This window comes from Vulpes vulpes, chromosome 12 (genome assembly GCF_048418805.1).
Source record: "Vulpes vulpes isolate BD-2025 chromosome 12, VulVul3, whole genome shotgun sequence".
Lineage (NCBI taxonomy): Eukaryota > Metazoa > Chordata > Mammalia > Carnivora > Canidae > Vulpes > Vulpes vulpes.
The window spans coordinates 141,003,133-141,029,469 of record NC_132791.1 but is presented as its reverse complement, the minus strand read 5'-3'; the positions used below and the strand labels follow the sequence as shown (position 1 = coordinate 141,029,469).

General features: G+C 45.9%; 2 protein-coding genes across 9 annotated transcripts in view; both read left to right on the top strand.

The window, feature by feature from the left end:
- PIGL (phosphatidylinositol glycan anchor biosynthesis class L) overlaps window positions 1–26,337 on the top strand; it is a 99,100-nt gene that overhangs the window by 47,111 nt on the left and 25,652 nt on the right. For 6 of the 8 annotated variants that reach the window (XM_072730417.1, XM_072730423.1, XM_026005562.2 and 3 more), the window contains 2 exons: window positions 18,181–18,271; window positions 25,822–25,889. In XM_072730417.1, coding sequence (XP_072586518.1) covers window positions 18,181–18,271; window positions 25,822–25,889 — 159 coding nt within the window. The remainder of the gene's footprint in view (window positions 1–18,180; window positions 18,272–25,821; window positions 25,890–26,337) is intronic. The other 2 variants (XM_072730422.1, XM_072730420.1) reach the window with 1 other exon arrangement.
- LOC112924929 (large ribosomal subunit protein uL23-like) lies at window positions 11,890–12,906 on the top strand. The gene has a single exon (XM_072732063.1). The coding sequence runs from the start codon at window positions 11,905–11,907 to the stop codon at window positions 12,349–12,351; it is 447 nt and encodes a 148-aa protein (XP_072588164.1). The 5' UTR covers window positions 11,890–11,904; the 3' UTR covers window positions 12,352–12,906.

Genomic DNA, 26,337 nt, shown 5'->3' with positions numbered 1-26,337 from the left:
CTCTGCTGAGCATGGAGCCTGACTTGGGGTTTGATCTTACAACCCTGAGATCAACCTGAGACAAAACCAGAGGAGTCAGACACTCAACCACTCAGCCACCCATGCCCCCCTAGACTGACTCTTTCAAAGGCTAACAGGACTGCTCACACAGCTGTTCAAGTCCCTAACTTTTCCATTCTCTGGTGAACTGATCAACAATACCATTTGGGAGGAAGGTAGTCCTCCAACTACAAGTCTTACTAAGAACAATCTTCGGGAATCCAGAGTGCTCATTTAGTTGGTGAAAGGGTCAGTGCAAATTGCAGCCTCCGCAGCTATCCTGATGTTTATACCTAGAAGGAAGCTAGCGAGCTCCCCACACGGGTCCTAGGACTCAGCTTATGGGCCTACCAACAACAAAGAGTACATAATGCATGCCTCAAACACTGTGTTGTGAGGGACACCTGGGTGGCTCACTGGTTGAGCATCTGCCTTTGGCTCAGGTCATGATCCCAGGGTTCTGGGGTCGAGTCCCACATCAGGCTCCCCACAAGGAACCTGCTTCTCCCTCTGCCTGTGCCTCTGCCTCTCTGTGTGTGTCTCTCATAAATAAATATATAAAATATTTTTTTTAAAAAACTGTGTGAGGAGCAAAATCTTTCATTCAAGATTTAACCTTTCCTAAAAGAGATACGACTCTATATTAAGCAATTGAACAATGAGATTTTAAAAAAAATTACAAATCACCAATGATACAGAAGCTATTAGAGAACCATTTCAAAATTAGTCATTATGATTGGTACTGTTGAATTAGAATAGGAGTCTACATGAGTTCTGTCAGAATCCACTGATGAAGCTTCAAGCCTTATCTCACAGGTCACCCCCACGCTGTCCAGCGTGCCTCAGGACACCCTGCAGGTCAGTCACAGCTGTGGGCTGTATACTGTGCTCCTCAAAGCTGCTAGAATTCCTCGAAGAGACAGGAAAGCATCCTTCACTTGCCTCATCAGGACGCTGCTCATGAAAGCTGCTTTTAAAAAATATTTATTTATTTATTTATTTATTTATTTATTTATTTATTTATTCATGAGAGACACACACAGAGAGAGAGGCAGAGACACAGGCAGAGGGAGAAGCAGGCTCCATGCAGGGAGCCCGACATGGGACTCCATACCGGGTTTCCAGGATCAGGCCCTGGGCTGAAGGAGGCGCTAAACCGCTGAGCCACCTGGGCTGCCTGAAAGCTGCTTTTATAAACTGTCAGGCTTTGTGTGCAGTCACCAGTGTCTAGCCTCGTCTTTGGCGTGCTGGTGGTGCTTGGTACATGTTTATGAACTCTACAGAGCAAGTCAGACAGGAAACCCCCAGCTGCTCCTTCTCCCTCTCCTCTGCTGGCTCTTCTCCTTACTAGCCCCTTCTTTGTGGATCTTCTTCAAAATTCTCTCCTCTGCATTCTCACCGCCGGCCTCCCCAAAGAAGTCACTTGGTGGGTGCTATGGGTCCTCTTAGCCTCCCTCTAGTTGTGTAGCCCCCAACTCTGCCTCTCACTTCATATTTCTCTCCATCTTTTTATTCCCACCATCTTAGCTCAGGTCCTCATCATCTCCTATCTGGACTTCTGTAGAGACTTTTCCCTCATTTAGCCTGACCCCGAGTATGCCTTCCTAAAACATAGTTTGAATCCCTCAAAACCTTTAAAGGCCTCCCGCTGTGCCTACCAAGAGTCTGGTTACTTTAGCCAAGTATTCAAGGCCCACTAAGGCCTGGTTCTGTTCTCATTTGTGTTCTGTGATCTAATCACATAGACCTGTCCTGGCCTTGACTGACCACTTTGTGAAGTCTTCTACCCCAATGCTCACTCGTCTCATTCCTCAGCATTGAATCATCTTCCAGTCAGGAATCAGCTTAGGGGCTCCTGGCTGGCTTAGTGGGTTGGACGTCTTCCCTCCACTTGGGTGGTGGTCCTGGGGTCCAGGGATCAAGCCTGCCTTGGGCTCCCTGCTCAGCAGGGAGTCTGCTTCTCCCTCTGGCACTCCCCCTGCTTGTGCTTACGCTCTGTCAAATAAATAAATAAAATCTTAAAAAAAAAAAAATCAGCTCAGGGTCTCCTGGAAGTATCAGCTTACACACACTTATTGAATGCTTACTGGATCCCAAACTCTGTTCTTTTTTTTTTTCCAAACTCTGTTCTAAATGTTTTTCAGGGATCCCTGGGTGGCGCAGCGGTTTGGCGCCTGCCTTTGGCCCAGGGCGCGATCCTGGAGACCCGGGATCGAATCCCACTCGGGCTCCCGGTGCATGGAGCCTGCTTCTCCCTCTGCCTGTGTCTCTGCCTCTCTCTCTATCTCTCTGTGACTATCATAAATAAATAAAAATTAAAAAAATAAAATAAAATAAATAAATAAATGTTTTTCAAATATCATCTCATTTAATCCTCACAACCACCTGAGGCGGTGGGAACAACTAACCCAATAACTTTTTTTTTTTTAGATTTCATTTATTTATCTGAGAGAGAGAGAGAGAGCACGGAGTGGAGGAGAAGGGCAGAGGAGAAAAGCAGATTCCCTGCCAAGTGGGTCAGACACTTAACCGACTGAGCTATCCAGGGACACCAAAACCAATAATTCTTGCTTCCTGTTTGATATATCCCTCTTCTGCAGCCATGAACTGCCCTGTTCTCTCACCCACACCTCTTTTTGTCCTTTCTATTTTGCCTATCCACCAGCTCTGGTGCTTTCTTTGCCTCAGTCTTCAAACATCCTCAAGATTTTAAAATACCCTTCCCCAGACTGCCATTCCTCGGCTTCCTTTTCCTCACTCCCTGTCTTACCACCCTCAAACTTCATGAAAGCACTTTCTGGAGGTACTTTCCCACCACCCTCTGTCCTCTGTGCTCACAGTTTAGCTTGTGCCCTCTCCCCCACTTCACTAGCTTTGCTTTCAGAGTCCCACAAGTGATTTCTCAAGGGGTAAAATCCAATGGGCTTTTTTTTTTTTTTTTTTTTTTTTTTATGATAGTCACACACACACAGAGAGAGAGAGAGAGAGGCAGAGACATAGGCAGAGGGAGAAGCAGGCTCCATGCACCGGGAGCCCGACGTGGGATTCGATCCCGGGTCTCCAGGATTGCGCCCTGGGCCAAAGGCAGGCGCCAGACCGCTGCGCCACCCAGAGATCCTCCCCCCCTTTTTTTTAAGATTTTATTTATTTATTCATGAGAGACACAGAGAAAGGCAGAGACAGACAGAGGGAAAAGCAGGCTCCATGCAGGGAGCCTGATGCAGGATTAGATCCCAGGACCCTGGCATCCCGCCCTGAACTGAAGGGAGACACTCAACCACTGAGTCACCTATGTGCCCCCAGTGGGCTTTTAAAACTCCTCTTCCCCCAGTTCTTGGCATCTCTAGTCCCTTTGGTGGCTCTACTCCCTCACGAAATCTGTCTTCCCAAATTATCTTGCACTGCACTGTCTTCCTCATCTTCAACCCTGTCCTTCCCACCCTGTCCCTATTAAGAGTTTTTCAAGAGAGGGCTCTTGCACCCTTGAGGCAATCCCAGGATAGTTTCTCCACAGCCACAACTTCTTTATGAGAACTTATTTATTTTTTATTTTTTTAGTGTGCTCTTTTCATTTTGATGATCTTCAAACAAACCAAAAAACTAAGCACCACTTGGATGAGTTCTTTATGACTGAATATCACCAATTTCAAAGCCCCTTCAGACACTTTGGATTGTTGTACCAGGTGATCACTAAATGAAATGACAGCATTTAACTTTAATGCAGTGTTTCTAAAACAGGAGTCCCTCATGTTTGGAACCGGAGTCATCTTTGATGTGACTTTCTTCCTTGTTCGTACCATCTAATTAGCTGCTAAATCTGGTGGAGTCTCCTTTAGTAAAAGCCCTTGGTTCTTTGCTCTTTTTCATTCCCATGACCTGTTCCTTTGGACTGGACTGAGATTGTAGTCACCTAGCCATCCTCCACTCCTCCAACTTATTCCTCAGACTGTTTCCAGGTGCGTTTCCTAAAGCATTCCTGATCTGGCCACTCACTACTGAAACTTCTCCATAACTCCTTGCTATAATGCCAGTCTTCAGTATGGTGGCAGGGACCCTAGGATTCCTTCTGCTAAACTGAACTTCCAATTCTCAAATCCTAGCCCTGCATTTACTCTACACACCTCAGTTCACACTGTTTTCCTCTATCTGGGATTTGGCCCGTTGTTGTCATCCTAATCTAGCACAGATTCCTCTGCCTTATGAAACTTTTTTTTTAAGATTTATTTATTTGAGAAAGAGAGAGAGAGCGCTTGTAAGCATGAGTTGGGGTGGGGGGGCAGAAGGAGGAAGATGATCCATAGGCCGACTCCTCACTGAGGACAGAGCCCCAACATGGGGTTCCATCCCAGAACCCTGAGATCATGACCTGAGCTGAAACCAAGAGTCAGACAGCTGCTCAAACAACTGAGCCACCCAGGCGCTCTTCATGAAACTGTTTTTGATCCTTACCATAGAAGCTTTTATTTTCCTTCCCTCAGCCCCCGCAGCAATTTGTTTGACTTTTCTTACAGTGCTTCTTTGTCTTGGATTTCCTTATTTGATTGCTTATCTGATCCTCCTGCCCGCTTGCATCCCTATATCATCCTATATATCATGCTGTATGTACCAGGCCTGAGAGCTCAGTGTAACCTAAATGATAATGTACCATTTCCACCTTAAAAGCTTTCCCAGAGCCCCCTGGTTGCCCTCTTTGGGATTCCATTGGGTGCTTCTTGGGAGCAAGGCCCTGGGTGGCCCAGAGGGACTCAAAGCCCAGCCCTCTGGCTTTCTGTCTGGTCTTGTTTTCTGGCATAGGACAGTGCTTGAGGAGCTTGCCAAAATCATGGATGAACCCTTTCTCTGAGGTGACTCTAATTTTATTTCTTTTAAAAACAGCAATGAGGCAGAAATTTCAGGCACCAGTTTTAGAGACCAGTAAAAGGTTATGCTACTTCCTCTTTCTTCTCTATTCAAAATAATACCATGCAGCCTTCTGCTTAGGAGAGTCCTCTGCCTTCCTATATCCAAGAATACTTACAAACCCATTCCCACCACCACTCTCTTCATCAGGGGTTGGGGAAGAGGGAAGGAGGGGTCTGGATACTGGCATCTGCTTCCTAAACCACTTCTTATGGGGCTAGAAAGGACAAGCAGAACTCTGTGGCCTCTTTTAAGTGAGTTCAGTAAGCAGGTTCTTCTCTGGTTTTTAGTAACCAAATTACACAACAAATTGGCAATTTCTGGACAGAGATTTCTCACAGGAGCTTTACAAGATTGCGTACTTAATTCGTTGCATTAATATAAAGGGCATGTGAGCCCAGGGGTAGTATAGCAGCCTCAGTACAAGACCTACCACTCATGATCTGGGAATCCCTTCTGTGCCCTCTGAGAAAGGAAAACCCCATCTTCTGGTTTGGATTGGGGCTTTAAGCCTTTTGTGGACAAAGATCTTTGGGGACATGTGGTCTTTCTGGGCCTCAACTGCTTGAGGATGGGGGTCCTTGTCAGCACACACAATAAAAACGGACTGATTTTTCTTTTACCCTATTTTTTTAAGCATTTTTTTCTTTTTAAAGATTTTATTTATTTATTCATGAGAGACACAGAGAGAGGCAGAGACATAGACATAGAGAGAAGCAGGATCCACACAGGGAGCCAGATGAGAGACTCAATCCCTGGACCCAGGATCACGCTCTGAGCTAAAGGCAGAGGCTTAACCTCTGAGCCAGCCAGGCATCTCAGCATTTTTTTTTCTTAGACTTTTACTTTCTCCCTGTACTCATTTCCCCCGTGTTGCCTTTTTTTTTTTTTTTTTTAATGTATTTTATTTATTTGAGAGAGAGGGAGCAGGATAAGGGGAGAGGGAGAAGCAGCCGCCCCGCCCACCCCCAGCAGGGAGCCCAACACAGAACTCGAACCCAGGACCCTGAGATCATGACCTCAGCCTAAGGCAGCCGCTCAACTGGCTGAGCCACCCAGAAGTCCCTCCTCCTGTGTTTCTTTTCCTCTCTGTTTATCCTAGGCTAGTCATTGGTGATCCCGAATCACCCCCAGAAGTTGCCGGGCCCAGCTTTTAGAATGTCACCTCTCCAACTCCCTTCAGCATAGATGCAATTCCTTTGCACACCTCCGGCCTCCTCAGCCTTGGGTAGCCCCGCCTCCACCTCGGCCTCCAGCTCAGCCTCCGGAGCGGAGACCTCCCAGAGTGGCCCATTGGGGGCGGTATTTGCAGCTCTAGGCCCCCTGGGACTGCGTGGCTCCAGGTAATCTTCCAGGCCTCCGCGCGGGCACTGAACTTGAATGACCTTTGCTCGCTTTGCATGACAAAGGAAGTAATCGAGTTTAGAAATGTGCCGGAGGTGGGGGGGAGGGGCGGCCTGAACCTTCCAGCTCCGGCCCGTACCAGCCGCAAGACCAAATAAGGGTGTGTGAGGCGCCTCCGTCCGTATTCAAGTTCAGAGTGCAGTGTGCAAAAGTGGGGCTCGGTTTTCAGAGAGAGAGATAAGCGATTACCCAACCCCGGTGGAGTTCCAGCCGCAGGGACTCTGTAGCAAGGCTGGGTCTGGGGGAGGAAAGACCTGGGCCCTCGCGTTTTCCCAGCCTGGAGAGAGGAGGGAAGGGGGGGGAGCTTTCCTTGCCAGAACCTTCTGACTGCAGGGACTGACAGCCCACAGATTTTCAGAGCCTTTCTATGACTCTTGACAGGGCCGGTAGAGAGTGCCAGCCAGGGTGAGTCATTAGAATGTGTAGGAAAGGTCAGAGTTTGAGGATATTCAGCCAGGAGGAAAACAAACATTATTTTTATGAACCCGCACAGGCTGGGAGGCCCGGCTTGTTTACTGAACACTGAGGTCTAGGGGCATTTTCCAGCAGTATTAACGCTGTGTTTGCTAAACACACCCAGGGAAGGGGTCACCAGGCTTGTAGTTATCCTACTGAAAGATTGGCAAGAGCTGGCTTTCCTGTTGCATTTGATAGCTTCCAAAACACTGACCTCCTTCTCCCCAGGGGCCTCCTGGGCCAAACAGGGTCCTCACCTCCATGAGGCACTTCATGTGTTCCAGGAGCTGAACTGTTTGATGGCAGTGCCCTGAGCAAGCTACCCAGCGGGGGTTCCTTCCCTCCTGCCTCACCCCTTCCCAGGCCTCCCCCCTGCAAATCTCCTCTCCTCCAGCTGGGCTGCAGCTCCAAGCTCACCCCCACTAGGCTCAGCCCCAAAGTACTGGAGAGATAACACCTATGGAGATAAATACTTCTGCCTTTTTCTTTCTGGATGGACAGTACCAAGATGCTTTTTTTTTTTTTTTTTAATTTATTCATAGAGATGCAGAGAGCTAGAGAGAGGCAGAGACACAGGCAGAGGGAGAAGGAGGCTCCATGCAGAGAGCCTGACGTGGGACTCGATCCAAGGTCCCCAGGATCATGCCCTGGGCTGCAGGCGGCGCTAAACCACTGCGCCACCGGGGCTGCCCCCAAGATGCTTCTTGTACAACTTTTCAGACAGTCCTGTGGGGTCACACAGCCAGCGTCCAGATATACGGCCATACGGCCATCCTCGTGTTTGCTGTCCCTCTCTCCCTGCTTCCCTCTCTGGGTCACTCAGTCCTTCTCCCATGGATCACAGTTCCCAGTAAAGTCCCTGCTTAGGCCTTCATCCTAGGTAGGCTCTGTTTCCTGGGAACCTGGGCTGGATATCTGGAGACCTGAACACATTCAGAGCCCTTATATAGAGTTCCTCACAGAAATGTTGTATTTTCAAAATTCAGTTCCTCTAAATACATTTCTATTCCTCTTTCATGGGAGTCTCATTCTTTCAGGCTGAGGGAGTCAGAAGCATAATTAAAGTTTAATAACTTGAGGGTTTTTTCTCCTGTTTTGTATTAACATTCCTTACCTTGGGTGTATCGACGCTTTCTCTGCTTTTACTTTGAATATGCCCCAAAACTCTGTGTTATCTTTAGCATTTTTCATGAGCCACAATTCAGGAAGTTGGAGAAATCGCTCCCTGGTGGCAGAATGGCAGAACTGCAGACTCTATCCCCTATAATTGCAGTGACAGTGATCTCTCTGAGCTGATTTTTAACTTTTAGATTTCTTTAATTATTTCCTTAGAAATTATAACCTCTAGAAAGATAAGGTCTGAAGGCATGGATAATCACATATGGCCAAATTGCCTTCTTGTTAAGATGCAGCAATTGAAGCTCTTTACAACAAGGGTAGAACAGGATTGAATGGCACCCTGGTATTCAGACGCTCTGCACACGGACGCCCTGCTTTCATTTTACATCTCTTGGATTCTTTCTGAAAAAATCAGAAGACTATGTTTTATATCAGCTTACATTTCTTGCTTTGTAAAAATGCCTATTTTTTTAAAAGGTTTTATTTATTTATTCATGAGAGACAGAAAGAGACAGAGACATAGGCAGAGGGAGAAGCAGGCTCCCTGTGGGGAGCCCCATGAGGGACTCCATCCCAGAACCCCAGGATCACGACCTGAGCCAAGGCAGATGCTCAATCACTGAGCCACCTAGGTGCCCAAAATGCCTGTTTTCTTTCAACAATCAGAGCTTTTTCATGTTCTATGCAGTTCTCAGACTTCTTTATGAATGACCTTGGAAGTTCCATCCTAATTCCCAAATCCCGACTGCTGACTTCTTATTGGGAAACACCACCTGACTCACTGACTCATGTGAGCCGCAGATGGGAGGAGTGGTCTCTAAATTAGAAAGCCTAGGGACAAGGAGTGACTTGCCGGCCACTTCAGTGCCTCTGCTTTATCACTTCTGAGCTGAGAAGTCTCTATAGACTGCAGTTCTGCCAAAGGGAGAGAGGCCCACCAATCACGGCAATCCCTGCTTTTCCTCATCCTCCATTCTTCAGAGTTGTCATCTGGACTCTACTTGGGCAAACCCTAGCCAGAAACTTGGTTTCAGTTCACTGTATCCCTCTGTCTCCACCATAAAGAGTGACTTCACTTCACATCTTAGCAAACTCACCCAAAGGCGCTAGCATCTGAGAAGTTTCCAGAGTCCTTAAGATCGCAGGAAAACCCCTAAAGGACCTTGCTTAATGATTAAAGGAAGTTCCTAGGAATTCTAAGCTCCATAACTTTATTGCCATTCCTGGTGGGCCTGGACAGATCTAGGTTGGGGGGAAGGAAGAAGCAGCAAAGGAACTGCTATTAGGATGCCGGTGTTTAAAAAACAAACAAACAAACAAAGGATGCCTGGGTTTGTTTGTTTGTTTGTTTTAAGACTTTATTTATTGATTTATTCATGAGAGACACAGAGAGAGGCAGAGACACAGGCAGAGGGAGAAGGCAGGCGCCCCATAAGGAGCCTGATGCAGGACTCAATACCAGGACCCTGGGATCACGCCCTGAGGCAAAGGCAGAAGCTCAACCGCTGAGCTACCCAGGTGCCCCATCTTTCCAACTATAAAAAGAAGTAAATAAACCCAACTTTTCTTTTTTTTAAAGATTTTATTTATTTATTCATGAGAGACACAGAGAGAGAGAGAGAGAGAGAGGCAGAGACACAGGCAGAGGGAGTAGCAGGCTCCATGCAGGGAGCCCAACGTGGGACTCAATCCTAGGTCTCCAGGATCACGCCCTGGGCCGAAGGCGGTGCTAATCCGCTGAGCCACCCGGGCTGCCAATAAACCCAACTTTTCAGGGATAAGAATGTAGGTATAAAAACACCTGAGATTTTTAGGAAGAAGGGAACTCTTGCTATGAGTTATAGTTGTATGTCTTTCCTTTCTGCCTATAAAATGCACAAATCTCTCTCTGCCTTTTTTTTTTTTTTTCTAAGATTTTATTCATTTATTCATGAGAAACAGAGAGGTAGAGACACAGGCAGAGGGAGAAGCAGCTCTCCATGCACTGGACCCCTGGTCTCCAGGATCAGGCCCTGGGCCGAAGGCGGGGCTAAACCACCCAGCCACCCAGGCTGCCCTGTCTCTGCCCTTTTTAAAAACACTCCCTTGGGGATGCCTGGCTGGCTCAGTTGGTAGAGAGTGCTCCTTTTGATTTCAGGGTCATGGGTTCAACCCCAAAGTTGGGTATAGGTAGAGATTATTTAATAAAACACACACACAAAACATCCCCTTAATGCTGCACTTCTTGTGAGTTAACACACTTTCCACATACTCTTCATAACAGAGTTCTTAAGAGAGAGATTGTACATGTTCACTTCACCTTTAACTCAGAAATTACATTTCTATAGTTTTATCCCAAGGAAATATTGAGAGATGCATACAAAAAGTTATGTATGGGACACCTGGATGGCTCAGTTGGTAGAGTGCGCAACTCTTGATCTCAGGGTATGAGTTCAAGCCCCATGCTGAGTGTGGAAGCTACTTAAAAAAAAAAAAAAAAAAAAAAAGTTATGTATAGGGATGCTTGGTATAGATTTATTATAAAAATAAAAACTGGAAACAACCTAAATAATCAGTAAAGTGGAGGCTTTATATATTTTGGCATATCTAAATCAGGATTTGATTATGTGGTAAATACAGAAGACCCACAATAGGGGCACCTGGGTAGCTCAGTCTGTTGAGTGCCTGCCTTCACCTTGGGTCATGGTCCTAGGGTTCTGGGATCAAGCCCTGCATCAGGCTCCCTGCTCTGTGGAGAGCCTGCTTTTCCCTGGTCCTCTGCTGCTCCCTCTGCTGTGCTCTCTATCTCTCTCAAATAAATAAATCTTACAAAAAAAAAAAGAAAAGAAATCCCACAATAACTGATCCAAGGAGGTATGCCATCTGGGACTGGGACTGCCTTCATTCCAAAGTCCTTGGGACCGCGCTTCTCCTTTTCTGTTACTCTGTTGTGTCTGGCTTTCATGATTGCTTCATGGGCCAACATGGCTACAAGCAGGAAGAGGAACAGGAGAGAGAAAAATTGGGGCAAAGGTCATTCACCTATTACCTCTTCAAGGAAGGGCCCAAGGGCTAACTTACTTCTGTTTACATCCTGCCAACATGTTTATCTAAGGCAGAATTGTTAGTCCATTAGAGGAGAAAGGAACTGCAAATGTTATGACTTGGACTCAAGCCTTGAGTTGATTAGGGATGAACTGTAGGCAAAGAACAACTCGGGTAGTTGGCCTGAAAGAGTCACTTGTGTATCTGTTTGAAGGTTCCCAAGGTCAACTTTTATATTTCCTTGTCTTGAGAAGAGGCAGTCCTACTGGGATGCCTTACTCCTGTACACAATTCATATATTTTTGGGGGGTGCCTACTCTGTTTTATAAAGTTGCTGTCTTCCAAATTTCTTATTTGTGTGTTCTAACCACAAAGGCTGGTATAGCTGCTTTGGCTCAGTCAAATAGAGGCCACTTATGTCAACCAGCTGGTGCTTATTAAGCCCCTTACACAGTTCCTTGCCCTTAGCCAAAGCTCATTTACGTATTTTTTTTTTTAAGTGAATTGTTCTTTGACTTGGGTTGTACTAAGTTCCACATGAGAAATAGAAGAGCAAGATACAGGTCTATCCTCATATTTTGACTGTAGGTAGGGAGACACACAAAGCAATAGAGAATACTAGAATGCTATATCTAATTAGGTGCTAAGAGGGGTGATCCAGGCCATAGTTGTTAGGAAAGTTCAATAAGCTCCTAAATGTAAAGAAAGTTTATGGTAAATAATTTGGCTTTGCGGGCAGCCTGGGTGGCTCAGAGGTTTAGCACCACCTTCAGCCCAGGGCGCGATCCTGGAGACCTGGGATCAAGTCCCACGTCGGGCTCCCTGCATGGAGCCTGCTTCTCCCTCTGCCTGTGTCTCTGCCTCTCTCTCTCTCCTCTCTGTGTTTCTCATGAATAAATACATAAAATCTTCTAAAAAAAAAAAAAAGAAAGAAAGAATTTGGCTTTGCTCCCTTTCACGAAGATGGTGCCAAAGGCGAAGAAGGAAGCCCTTGCCCCTCCCAAAGCAAAAGCTTTGAAAGCTAAGAAAGCGGAGCTGAAAGGCATGCACAGTCACAAAAAAAAGAAGATCCGCAGGTCACCTACACTCCGACGACCCAAGACCCTGAGTCTCCGAAGGCAGCCCCAATATCCTCAAAAGAGCGCCCCCAGGAGAAACAAGCTTGATCACTATGCCATCATCAAGTTCCCCTTGACTACTGAGTCAGCCATGAATAAAATAGAAGACAACACACTTGTGTTCATTGTGGATGTCAAGGCCAATAAGCACCAGCCTGTGAAGAAGCTCTATGACATTGATGTGGCCAAGGTCAACACCTTGATCAGGCCTGATGGAGAGAAGAAAACATATGTTCAACTGGCTCCTGACTATGATGCTTTGAATGTTGCCAACAAAATTGGGATCATCTAAACTGAGTCCAGCCAGCTATAAATCTAAATATAAATTTTTTCACCATAAAAAAAAAAAAATTGGCTTTGCTCAAAGAGATCTGGCCTTTGCCCTTGGCTTCTGTGAAGTAATCTGTGTCAAACCCAATAGCAGTTATCTTTGAGGTTTTAGGGTCAGGGCTTTGGGCCATGTAGTGTCAGTCTACTTGGAGGCTGAGATCAACCACATGGACAACCAATCAATCAATTATGCCTAAGTAATTGAACACTAATAAAACCTGTGAACACCAAAGCTCCAACCAGCTTCCCTGGTTGGTAGTACTCCATGTGTATTGTCACCCTTCAATGTTGCCAGAATAATGTGTCCTCACCCCACAGGGAGAAAACAGTAGATTGTTCACATTTAGAACCTTCTCACACTGCCCTATGCATCTCTTCCTTTGGCTGATTTAATCTGTATCCTTTCCCTGTAAAAAACTGTAATTGTTGGGGCACCTGGGTGGTTCAGTGGGTTAGGCATCTGCCTAAGGCTCAAGTCATGATCCCAGGGCCCTGGAATCGAACCCCACGTCAGGCTCCCTGCTCAGTGGGGAGTCTGCTTCTCCCTCTGCCTCTGCCTGCTCCTCTCTCTCGCTCACTCTATCTCAAATAAATAAATGAAATCTTTTTAAAAAACTATAACTGTACATATATAGCTTTCAGTGAGTTCTGTGAGTCCTTCTAGCAATTTATCAAACTCGAGGGTGGCATTAGGAACCCCTGAATTTGCCATCAGTGTCAGAAATGAGGGCAATTGGAGTGGCTGGCTGACTTAATTTGTAGAGTATGTGACTCTTGATCTCAGTGTTTTGAGCTGAGCCCCACATTGAGTATAGAGATTACTTAAAAATAAAATATATTTTTAAAATATTTTATTTATTTATTCATGAGAGACACACAGAGAGAGGCAGAGACATAGGCAGAGGGAGAAGCAGGCTCCCTGCAGGGAACCCAATGCAGGACTCGATCCCAGGACCCTGGGATCACGCCCTGAGCCGAAGGCAGATGCTCAACTACTGAGTCACCCAGGTGGCCCCAAAATAAAATCTTATTTTTTTTAAAGATTTTATTTATTTATTCATGAGAGAGGCAGAGACACAAGGAGAAGCAAGCTCCTCGCAGGGAGCCCGATGTGGGACTCCATCCCGGGACTCCAGGATCACGCCCTGGGCTGAAGGTGGCACTAAGCCACTGAGCCACCCAGGCGTCCCCCTAAAATCTTCTTTTTTAAAAAAGAAACAAACAAATGAGGGCAGTCTTAGGGGCTATGCCCTCTAAACTCTGTAGTTGGCCACAAACCCCTTCTGGAAGATTTCATGGAAGAGGCAGCACTAAAGCAAGGCTCTAAAGATGTTAGATTAGGCAGGGTGGAAAGAAGGGGAGAGAGGAATCTCAAGTTATGAGAGGGCAGAGGTCAGAGGTAGGCATTCCACATGAAGGGAGAATTCCAGGGACATCAGAGCAGAAGGCTCTGTTTTCCTAACTTTGATGTTCTCATCTCTCTGAGAATGCTGGTCATGTCAGAATTCCATCACAGACTCTGAGCAAGGTAACACATGACATGTTGGAGACAACATCTGTGTATGCTCAGCCCTTCTACGGGGTCCCAGATCAGCAGCTACTGAATGACACTAGGCTAAAATCAATCTCAATCATCCCTGATAATGATGAATAATTCCTCCCTCTCTTAAGAAATGGTAAGGAAAACATTAGGAAATAAAAGGGAAAAGCAACATTTAATGAGTGCCTACACTTTACCAGATAAGTGCATTCTAAGTACAAGATACACAGCAGTGGACAAATACTGAAATATAAACAGGTTGGCAATAAATACTGGGAGCTTGACTCAGTGCTGAGAGAGTAGCGGGAGCAGAATCCCAGGAGCCTGGTTTGACCACCCTGGTGCTATTTCCCCTCCAAGACCTCTCCTTTGTCCTAAAAACTACCATCCATGATCAGTGTTTTAAAATTAGAAATTGCTCAGAAATTGCTTACAGCATGCAATCCGAGATTTCAGAGCTGGAAAGGCCCTCAGAGGGGTTGGTGACACAGCTTGCCCCTTCACCTCCCTAACCATCCACCCCTGCCATCACACAGTGAGCAGGGAACTAGAACTTAGGTGTTCTGTCCTCCCACCTAATTATCCCTCTCCCACATCACATTACCTCCCTATGACACTGGACCACTATAATCATGTGCAGTCTCTGTCCTTGGGCTTCTGGGGTAGAGCTGACTGCCAACCCCACATATCCCTTTCCTGAGCCTTGAATCCTGCTTGTCCAGCTGTGGGCTCCACGTCCTCCCTATGGTGTTCCCCACTCCCTTCTATATCAAAGCAACTAGTAGCTACTGCATTCCCATAAGACTGGAAAACTAGACCCCTCACACTGAGGGGCAAGGGGCTGGACTGCTGCTGTCTTTTGAAGGTTTGGGGTCAGGATTGACCAGCTATTGAAAGTAAATATCCATTGGGCATCTGCTGCAAGCAAGACATTGCAGACACTTTATGGCTTTGCTCTGTGCCGTGCAAAGTACATTTTCAGGCTCTCTTGCCAATTGATGTCTCAATAGGTTTGATCAATAGGCAGCAGAGATAGGAGACTGGTAGGCAGAAGGAGGGAAAACCAGAGTATTCCCCTCCCCCCACCCTCCACCTTGTTTTCTTTGACCCCAGTTCCTGCCATTCTGTATATATACCACCATCATCACCATCCCCTAGCTCTGCTGTCCCATCCTGCACAAGCTAATGTCTCCTTGTTGTTGCCAATCTCTGCATTGATTCATTGTTCCATGTTTGGCCTCTCAGCTCTTCCCTTCAATTGGGTAAACAATTCCCTGTATGAAATTCCTTCTGACACAACTGACAGTTTCCATTTTCCTAGCTGAACCCTGACCATTAAATGGTTAACGTAACATCTAGTCATCAGGGAATTTATAATAGGTGGGAGAATCAAGAATTAAATATATGGGGGCACCTGAGTGGTTCAGATGGTTAAGCATCTGCTTTTGGCTCAGGTCATGATCCCCAGGTCCTGAGATCAAGTTCCCTGCTCTGTGGGGAGTCTGGTTCTCCTTCTCCCTCTGCCCCTCCCCAACCCTACTCATGCTCTCCTCTTTCAAATGAATAAAATCTTTTTTTTAAATTAAATAAGATGGAAAACACTAGTAAAATAAACTGTAGAGATTCCATACATTTACTAAAGAATATGAAACCTTATAAAAATAGCTGCAAAGTAGTAATTTAAACAAATAGAAAAATGTAGACAATCTAGTGAATACTTGCTTTACCTGAGTGAATTATCTCATATATCTCCTGGTAGTAGTAGTGCCTACAACCCACTTTGAAACCATTGACCAATAATGTAGGCAATCAGCAAAGAGCTCTGTAAGAGACTTCCTGAGCAAGAGACTTGGGGGATTTCTGTTTGTCGGGTTTTTTGTTGTTATTTGAAAGGGTCTAGGCTAATGCTCCAATAGCAGCCACTACTTTGATGCTTACATATCCCTTTAGAGTTTTCAAGTGTTACCCTATTTGCTCTCTCGTATAAAGAGAAATGAAGTGGATCAAAATGGGAGGTAGATTGGGGAAAATCTTGAATGCCTGCTGAAGAGGAGTTTGGACCTGATCACAAAAGCAGTGCTCCCATATCAGATGCACCAGATTATGGGTTTGGTTTTTTTTTTTTTTTTTTTTTTTTTTAAGACTTTACCCATTTATTTCAGAGAGAGCACAACTTGGGGGGAGGGGAGAGGAAGAGGAAGAAGCAGACTCCCTGCTTAGCGGGGAGCCTGACGTGGGGCTCCATCCCAGGACCCTGGGATCGTGACCTGAGCTGAAGGCAGACACTTAACTGACTGAGCCATCCAGGCACCCAGAGGGGATATCTATATACCAAAGGCCCCCAAATAATCTGCTTCCCTATCCATGGTCAGAGGGTGCAGTCAGGGACAGAATGGCTTGGAGTTGCCCCTGAGCCCACTCTAAGTGAAGAGCCCTAGAATAGCAGATCCCCTTCTCTGAAGATAAATGAAAGGTGGCAAAGAGCTTTCCCACTCAGGGATTCATCTTTCAGCTCTCAGAAGGGAGAGGTAGTAGACTTAGCAATGATCCTCCTACCCTTTCCCTTAGACTGCTTCTCCATCCATGTGAATATTATCTGTGTACTCATTTTCCCAAGTGATGCCTTAATACATTTATGTGGCCCTCCCAGCCAGGAGCTTGTATGTAGCTGTTTTCACCCCAAAGTATTTTCCCTGATTCTTATATTTCTCCAGTGGTCTCTTCCGCTCTGCTAGTCATGTTCTACACCCCATATTCGGCCCCATTTCCAGAGAACAAGGTTGGACATCTTGCTTCTCCCCATCCATTCCCCCACCAGCTGAGCTGTCTGTCCTGCTCACTGCAAGAGCATTATGAGACCTGCATAGAATGGCTGGAGGACAATGCTTAGAAAAGCATTAAGCTGCCCTTTCTGGAAGGCACCCCAGAGGGTGGGTAGAAGTGGCCCATGAAGCAATGGGAATAAATGCACTATTTAGTGCTGAGGCTCATGTCATTTTCCTGCTGAAAATCTTTCAGTGATGCTCCTTTGAGCAGAATCTGAAGAGGGTCAGTCAATGGTCTTTGTCCAGAAGGAGGTTTAGAGCAGCTTGTCTGGTGGGGAGCAAAGAGAGCCTGTGTCCTCTCAGTAGCCTTGTGTGTGTTGCCACCAGACCTGAGCCAAAGAGAGAGAGATATGGAAATCTATTTATAATACTATGAATAGGGGTGCCTGGCTGGCTCATTCGGTAGAGCATGCAACTCTTGATCTCAGGGTCAAGGGTCTGAGCTCCAGTCTGGGGATAGAGATTACATTTTAAAAATTTAATAAATATACAGGGATCCCTGGGTGGCGCAGCGGTTTGGCGCCTGCCTTTGACCCAGGGCGCGATCCTGGAGACCCGGGATCGAATCCCACGTCGGGCTCCCGGTGCGTGAAGCCTGCTTCTCCCTCTGCCTATGTCTCTGCCTCTCTCTCTCTCTGTGTGTGACTATAATAAATAAATAAAAATTTTAAAAAAATAAAAAATAAAAAATAAAAATCTAATAAATATACAAATAAAAAGACTACCAATGATATCCTCAAACTGAGGTCAAACTGAGGCCTGGCTTTATATTAGGTGATGCCATAGTGATGCACAAAAAAAAGACATAAGAGAAGATAAGTCTATGGTGTGGCCGAGTGGAAACAGATAAGTTGGAGACCTCTGCTCCTTAGACCAGCCCCACTGTGGTGCAGCCCCATTGGAGGATGTCGCCGGCTCCCTAGGGTTAGAACATCTTGGCTCTGTAGTCAGAAAGCCTGGATTTGAATCCAGTGCCAACAACCTTGCAAGCAGGCTACCTAACTTCATCTGCAAAGACTCCTTCACCAGATGTTCATGAGGGTAAATGAAGTAACATAGCTTTGTGCTTTTTATTCAAGCACACAAAAATTTATTCAATCTTACAAGAATTTATTATTCTTGTAAAGATACATTTCATTCTGCAGTATATCCACATTTGTTCCTACCCTCACGTCTCCCCAGCTTCAGATCAAAGCCTTGTCTCTTTGGTGTCTGTTTCCTCCCCTCAGCAGCCAGCACAAAGCACCAAGAGTGTGTTGTGTGGAGTTGTGCGCTGATTTCTAGTTGTGTCACATTTCTAAGTCTTACCACTTTCCCTGAAATCTGAATCCTTAAGGGTGGATCCTATCACAGGATTGGCACCAGACCTTAGGGAGAAGTCCACACCTGATTAGAAAAGTGTTCCAGTTGTGCTTCTTCCTTCCAGGGACTTCCCAGATGACCCAAGTGTGCAGTGGGACACTGAGCGTGTGGCTAGCATCCTCCTCCAGCACATAGAAATGAACAGCATCAACCTGGTAAGGCGACACCCTCTCTAAATGCAAAGCTGGGGATCCTGGTCACACCTTTACATGGCTGCCCTCCCCTAGAACTCTCTTTTAAACTTATAGAGGGGGATGCCTGGCCAGCTCAGTTGGTTAAGTGTCTACCTTCAGCTCAGGTCACGATCCCAGGGTCATAGGATTGAGCCATGCCTTGGGCTCTCTGCTCAGTGGAGAGTCTGCTTCTCTCTCTCTCCCTCTGTTCTCTCTCTTGCTCACTCTCAAATAAATAAAATCTTTAAATAAATAAATAAACAAACAAATCTCCAGAGGAACAAACACACCTTTTGTGAGACTGTGTAACCAAACTGTCAGGCTCAGGTGGAGGCAGAGGTTTATTTTTACAAATTGTGTCATCCTCCTTAACCATCTCTACCCCCAACCTCTGTCCTCCCATCTAAAAACTCAGGGCCCCAGGAGCCCATGATATGACTCCTCTTTGTACAGAACTTCACCTTTTCCCAAGCATTTTCACATTTAGGGGATGATTTTAACTTGAAGAGGCAAATGTTACTATAATTCTCATTTGACATTGAGGAAACTTGGGGTTCCAGAGGCTGAGAAGCTTGCCCAGGGTCAGCAAGTAGTGAAGCTGGGATTTTAAGCCTCAATTTCTCACTCCAGAAAACACAAGGATAAATTCACATGTCCTACAGGGGCGCCTGGGTGGCTCAGGTGGTTGAGCATCCAGCTCTTGGTTTCCACTCAGGGGTCAGGGATTGAGCCCCAGGTCAGGCTCTGCACTGAGCATGGAGTCTGCTTGAGATTCTCTCTCTCTTTCTCCCTCTGTCCTTCCCCCCAACTCGTGCACCCCATGCTCTTTCTCTTTCTCAAATAAATGGATAAATCTTTTTTAAAAATTCACATGCACTTTTGCATGTGAGAACATTTTGGTCACAGATAGGGCAATAGTGGAGAATCATATTTACTTGCAGAGCTGTACAAAGGTAGGAGCCCACATCTCATCTCTGAACTGAGCCTTACCAGTGGTCGATGTGAAGGCCGCTGAGAAGGCTTACTGTCCACCTCTAAAATGACAATAATAATCCTTTATGGGTTAATGTCTAAAGTTCTACCACTTAAATCCCTAATCTTTTGGTGTAAGTTTTGATGAGTCCTGGTAACACAAAAACATGTTAGGCTTTTTTTTTTTTTTTTTTAATTTTTATTTATTTATGATAGTCACAGAGAGAGAGGGAGAGAGAGGCAGAGACATAGGCAGAGGGAGAAGCAGGCTCCATGCACCGAGAGCCCGACGTGGGATTCGATCCTGGGTCTCCAGGATCGTGCCCTGGGCCAAAGGCAGGCGCTAAACCGCTGCGTCACCGAGGGATCCCTACATGTTAGGCTTTTATCGGTGCCAAATTCACTGAGTGAACTGATTTATTAAATCTTCCTTTTTTTTAAGATTTTTTTTTTTTAATTCATGAGAATACACAGAGGAGAGAGAGAGAGAGGCAGAGACACAGGCAGAGGGAGAAGCAGGCTCCACACAGGGAGCCTGATGTGGGACTCGATCCCTGGTCTCCAAGATCACGCCCTGGGCTGAAGGTGGCGCTAAACCTCTGAGCCACCCAGGCTGCCCAAATTTTTTCTTTTTTTTTTTTTTAAAGATCTTATTTATTTATTCATGAGAGAGAGAGAGAGACAGAGACAGAGACACAGGCAGAGGGAGAGGCAGGCTCCATGCAAGGAGCCCGATGTGGGACTCGATCCTAGGTCTCCAGGATCACGCCCTGGGCGGAAGGCAGGCGCTAAACCACTGAGCCACCCAGGGATCTCTTTTTTTTTTTTTTTTTTTACGTAGTCTCTACACCCAATGTGAGGCTTCATCTTACAACCCGGAGATCAAGAGTCCCATGCTCTACCCACTGAGCCAGCCAGCCACCCCTATTAGACCTTTCTTAAGAGCAAATTTTCCTTTCATAGTGGTCAAACTGTTCTTGGTTTTGTTTTTTTCCTTTTTGGCGTATTTCATGTAGCTTTTCTTTCTTTTCTTCTTTCTTTTTTTCTTCTTTGGTATTAACATATTTTTGTTTATTTATATTCCTTGAACACCATCTTGTTTTCTCATGATAGAAACACAACTGAAACTTAGTCCCCACAGGCCAAAAGGGGCACCTAAGTGGCTCACTGGGATTCACATAAAGGCACAGATGAAGATGCCCACCCCCACCCCCCCCACCCCCCACCCCCCGCCCCAGTCATGGTGAGGCTATTCTCCATCTTGTTCTGTGCTCTGGCTTCATTCTTTCTCCTGGCTGGAAAAATGGCCACCAACAGCTTGCAGCCTCACGCCTCCCAGCTTTACTTTCCAAGAGGATCTGAGTCTGAAAGCCAGAGGGAAGGGTCCATGGGCTTAGGAGTCAAAGGCCCAGCCCTGCTGACTGGTCTGACCTCATTCTCTTGCCCAGCCCAGCCCAGCCCAGCCCATGCAGGCCAAACTCATCAGGACTCCACAGCCCAGATGGGGAGATAAAGCTGGTGTTGGAGGCCAGCCTGAAATACCACAATGAGGTCCTTGAAGTGTGCTGCCAAGCCCCTTGATACCCTGTTTTACTAAAGGAGTGGCTTCCCCAGGACTGGTCCTCAAATACTCTCTCTCTTCCCCTATTTCAGTGCATACAGCAGTTGATTTTCCCAGGAACTTGTGAGATAAACTCTTGTCTTTATGAACTCGGCCCTCTTTGATCTGGCCCTTACATACTGCACACTGGTGAACAGAATTGGTCCTTGTTAAGGGGCCAGGCTTCTTTCTTTCTTTTCTTTTCTTTTTTTTTTTTTTTTTTAAGGTTTTATTTATTTGAGAGTACATAAGTGAGCATGAGCTGTGGGGAAGGGCAGAGGGAGAGGGAGAAGCAGACTCCCCATTGAGCAGGGAACCCCACACGGGGCTTGATCTCAGGATGTTGAGATCATAACCTAAGCAGAAGACAGATGCTTAACCAACTGAGCCACCCAGGCACCCCAAGGGGCCAGGTTTCTATCTTAGACCATGTTGCAGCTGGCCACAGCTCTGAGCATCCAGGGAGGGGTCTCAGGGCACAGACAGCTCTGCATGCTGTTCTTGCTCTCAGAAGAGTCTCCCAAGGAAAAAAAAAAAAAGGAGTCTCCCAAGTTTGTGTCCCTGTAAAGTGATTTGTGGTCCAGACTCATCTCAAGACCTCCTTCTCCAAAAAGCCTTCCCTGACTTCTTCAGCCCTCTTTGGGATTCCTACAGTATTTGGTGTATATCCTGCAAGTTGCTGTTTATTCTTTGAAGTACAGACCATGTCTTACAAACTAGACTAGAAGGTCCATGAAGGCAAGGACTGCCATGACATCTTTTATATCCCCAAGAACGAGAACAGGCCCCAGACCAGTCTTATTCCCAAACTGCCCAAACTGTTAACTGCCACCTGGCTGCCTAGAGCTCTTTCCTGTTGTCTGAGGTGCTCATATTCATTCCAGCAAGTGAGAGGCCTTTATTGTCAGAGCAATCCAATTGATTTAATTTCTGTAAAAAAGGAAATAATTTTATTTATTTTTAGAAGATTTTATTTATTTGAGAGAGAGCATGAATCAGGAGAGGGGGAGAAGGAGAGGGAGAAGCTGATCTCCTACTGAGCCAGGAGCCGGACACGGGACTTGATCCCACGACCATGGGATCATGACCCTAACCAAAGGCAGACACTCCACTGACTGAGCCACCCGGGTGCCCGAAGGAAATCATTGTAAAGCAGCTCTTTAACACACCTTGCTGTTAATAAGGAAACTCTCAAGCTATCACAATGCAGTCAGGAATAATTTTCCTGGCCTGCACTTAGTGCAATGGTAGGAATATAAAGCCATGCTAACATCATTGCCAGTGTGGACATAAATGGCCATAATTACGCTAAGTATGGGTTCCCCCCAGCCTCCACAATACAGTGAAATGTACTTTCTCACAGTCCCACAGGCTCTGCCAGGCCAGGGACGAGGGCTTAATAGTGGACAGGTGAGAAGTCACTTGATGGCAGAATCAGAGGGCCCAAGTGCCCCCTCCAAACTGGAAGTATTGGCTACACAATTAAAGATTTTATTTATTTATTTTTGTGAGAGAAAGACAGAAAAAGAATGAGCAAGAGCAGTGGGGAGGGGCAGAATGACAAGCAGACTCCTGACTGAACAGGGAGCCCAAAGAGGGACTCAGTCCCAGGACCCCAGCATCATGACCTGAGTCAAAGGCAGACACTTAACTGACTGAGCCACCCAAGTGCCCCTTGGCTCCACAATTAGAGAAGACAAAGCACCAACAGGGAAGCAGAAGTGAGGACCACAGAGCTAAAGCATGGGAAGATAGATTCTCACCTGGGCCATGCTGGGATAATACCAAAACCTCTCCTTTATCCAAGCCAAAAGCTGGCTCTGCAGTCGTTAGTGCACTGTGATGGAAGGAAACGGTGCTAGCTGGTCCCAGCCTGCCATTTGCTTGCTGAGCTCTCTGTCCTGCTCACTGCAAGAGCACTGGGAGAACATGTGGAACAGCTGCCAGGACAGGGCTTTGAAAAGTATAATGCTGCCCCCTACAGAAAGCAGCCAACCCCTACCCCGACCTTTCATTCAACAAATATTTATTGAGCACCTGCTACGTGATAAATTACTGCTTGCTGTGAACTAGCCATATAGCCGTGAACCAAACACAGGTTGTCCCTGCTCCATTAGGGCGCTGTGACATTTGGGCTCCCGTCACTGTGTGCTGTGGAGGACTGTCCTGTACATTGTACAATACATAGCAAGCAGCATCCCTGGCCTCTCCCCACTGACAGCCCGCCTCTCTACCCAGTGGCAACACCCCTCAGTCATCACAGCAAATATATCTACAGACAAAAAAAATATATATATATTTATATCTACAGACATTGCCAGATGGCCATGGGGCAAAATTGCTCCCCGTTGAGAACCACCATCTTAGAGAAACCAGAGCAACCAGAGTAGCCCCACCATTAGTCCTGTTCATTGGGGTCTGGGTAAAATTTCATTTTTTTTCTAAAGATTTTATTTATTTGAGAGAGAGAGACAGAACAAGGAGTGGGGACGGGCCGAGGAAGAGGGAGAAGCAGAGTCCCTACTGAGCAGGAAGCAATTGAGCCAATCTCCACCGGCCCCAAACCCCTCCTAAGCTAGGGAATGCTCTCCAGCACCCTCAGGGTGATCACTGGCCACATTGTCATGCTCTACTGATGGCAGTGCACTTGGAGTTGAGATGCCCCAGCCTTTCCTGTCGTATCTACACATTCGTATCTACACATTCGTAAGCACTTCCACATGGTGCTCTTTTGTCTTCACCTCAACCCCGTGAGGAAAGCAGAGCAGGTGTTAGTTTTCTGATCTCGCAAGTGAAATGACCGACGCATTAAACCTCGAAATAACTTCAGTAGTCAAGTTCTGTGATTGCCCAATGGCTGGGGTTAAGTAAGGTCCAAGATAAGGGTAAATTCCTGTCAACCCTGTGTTGAATGGAACAGTGGGATCAGAACAAGGTCCTTGAGTTACACAGTTTTATGTTTTGTTTTGTTTTTAAAGCAGGCTCCATGCCCAACATGGGACTTGAATTCATGACCCTGAGATTAAGAGTTCATGCTCTATGGACTGAGCCAACCAGGTGCCCCATGGTTTATATTTTTTAAGAGGCTGTAGTTTTTAGAGTTTTAGATTCACAGCAAAGTTAAGCAGAAAGTACACACAAACCCCTCGCCCCCCACAATTTTTTACAGTTAATGAAGCAACACTGACACATCGTCACCCCAAGTCCATACATGAGGGTCCACTTTTGGTGCTATACATTCTATGGGCTTTAACAAATGTATAATGACATGTGTTCATGGTTTACTTTTTATAAGTCTTTAACTCTTTTTTCTTTAAATTAATATTCCATTAGGGAGAACTTCTAGCCTGCAACTGTAGAGAGACTTAGTTTAATGAACTTCCATGTTCCTATCACTCGGCTCCTATAATTATTAACTCATAGTCAATATTAATTTCATTTAAACACCTGTTCATCTCCCCCCATCCTGTATTATTTTGAAGTAAATCCTTGGCATTGAGTCCTTATTAACACAACTATAATGCTATTTTCATGCCTAGAAATTCACAATTCCTTAATATCGGTGTTTTATATTTCCAATAGTCTCATCTCATAAATATGTTTTTATTTTGTGCTTATTTTTACGGCTTGTTTTTTTTTTAAGATCTTATTTATTTATTTGAGAGGGAGAGGGAGCGCACAAGAAGGGGGAGAGGCAGAGGGAGAGGGAGAAGCAGACTCCCTGCTGAGCAGGAAGCCTGATGTGGGGCTTGATCCCAGGACTCTGGGATCATGACCTGAGTTTATGGCTTGTTTGAATCGGGATTGTTGACAGGGCTTTAAATTTTCTTTTAAACTACAGCCTCCTACCCCCTACCTGTGCTCAATAAAGGCTAGTTCCTCTTACTGTAACAGAGAGTTCTCTCTATGTGAAGTCAACGTTTTATGATTTAAAATAGACCAATAGGGAAGCCCTTCTCATCCTATACCAATCCTGGTCCTGGTCCCTTTGGTCCATCCTGCATGACCACCCTCTTTCCTTGGGGACAGTTTGCCTCTTTCTACTACCCCTAACCAACCACTCCTGTTCCTTTTTCTGAGTCCCTGTTCTCTTTTCTATATTTCTTTTTTTTTTTTTTTTAAATGTGTATTATTTTCTGTGCATGTACTTTTAATTTACATACATGAGGTTTTATTTTTTTTATGATAGTCACACAGAGAGAGAGAGGCAGAGACACAGGCAGAGGGAGAAGCAGGCTCCATGCACCGGGAGCCCGACGTGGGACTCGATCCCAGGTCTCCAGGATCGCGCCCTGGGCCAAAGGCAGGCGCCAAACCGCTGCGCCACCCAGGGATCCCCTCTTTTCTATATTTCTTTTATTATTTGAGGTAGCACAATTATTATCCAAACTTATTTGGGTTTTTTTTATTCCATCTGTGCAGAAATGAAATGTTGGAACCTAGACTAAGCTTATCATTAGTAAGTAGATGATACAGAGGCAGTCCAGGAGTAAATAGACTTCTGTGATTTTAACCCCAGGGCATGATGGATAATGTCCCTCAAAGCCTCTGGTCTTTCCTTGTCCATGGCACAAGGAAAAGAAGCCAAATAAATCAAGCAGCATCTACAAGAACAAAATTCACACAGCAGCCAGCCAGAAAAACTAAATGTGCTAATAAATGGCCAAACAGATAAGAAACAAAAATATTCTGAACCCAGGTCCCTATCATGGGTGAATTCCACTCTGCTCCGCTGGCCTGGAACAAGAGTAAACAGTAAAATCCATGCAAACAGTCTCCACACAACTGGCCAGCACAATGGTTACACACCACTGATCTACTCCAAAGTGAGTTCAGATGTATGCAGAATTGGAAACCTTTCAGGGTTCTGCGCGCTCCTTTTCTTGCCAAGGGGATGGGGATGGCTACCTTGCAACTGAGGCAGAGAAAGCATGAGTGGTCACCCTGTGTTTCTCTACAGGTGGTGACTTTCGATGAAGGGGGAGTAAGTGGTCACAGCAATCACATTGCTCTGTATGCAGCCATGAGGTATGACTCTGTGTGAGGCGGAAGAGGGTCTGTTCGTTTGTTCAGGGTGGATGGTTTCTTTTTTCTTTTTTTTTTTTTTAAGATTATATTTATTTATTCATGAGAAACACAGAGACAGGCAGAGAACAGGCAGAGGAATAAACAGGCTCCCTGGAGTGAGCCTGATGCCGGACACCTGATGTGGGACCCCAGGATCAGACCTGGGGGCAGACGCTCAACCACTGAGCCACCCAGGTGCCCCAGGGCAGATGGTTGAAAAGCACTTCCCCACCCACCATCTGAGCTCCCCTGGACCTGACCACTGAGTTACAGAGAGCCAGTGTTGGCCACATTGCTCACTACATCTCAACACCCTCTGTGTGAGAAATTCTTTGTAAGTTGTCTTATTATTATTGTCTTGTCTCCTCAACACCTGAGGGTTTTTTCCCCATGGAGTAACATTTTATTT

Excerpts from the sequence above, each read along its gene's own strand:
- LOC112924929 (XM_072732063.1), top strand. The coding sequence starts at position 11,905 with ATGGTGCCAAAGGCGAAGAAGGAAGCCCTTGCCCCTCCCAAAGCAAAA.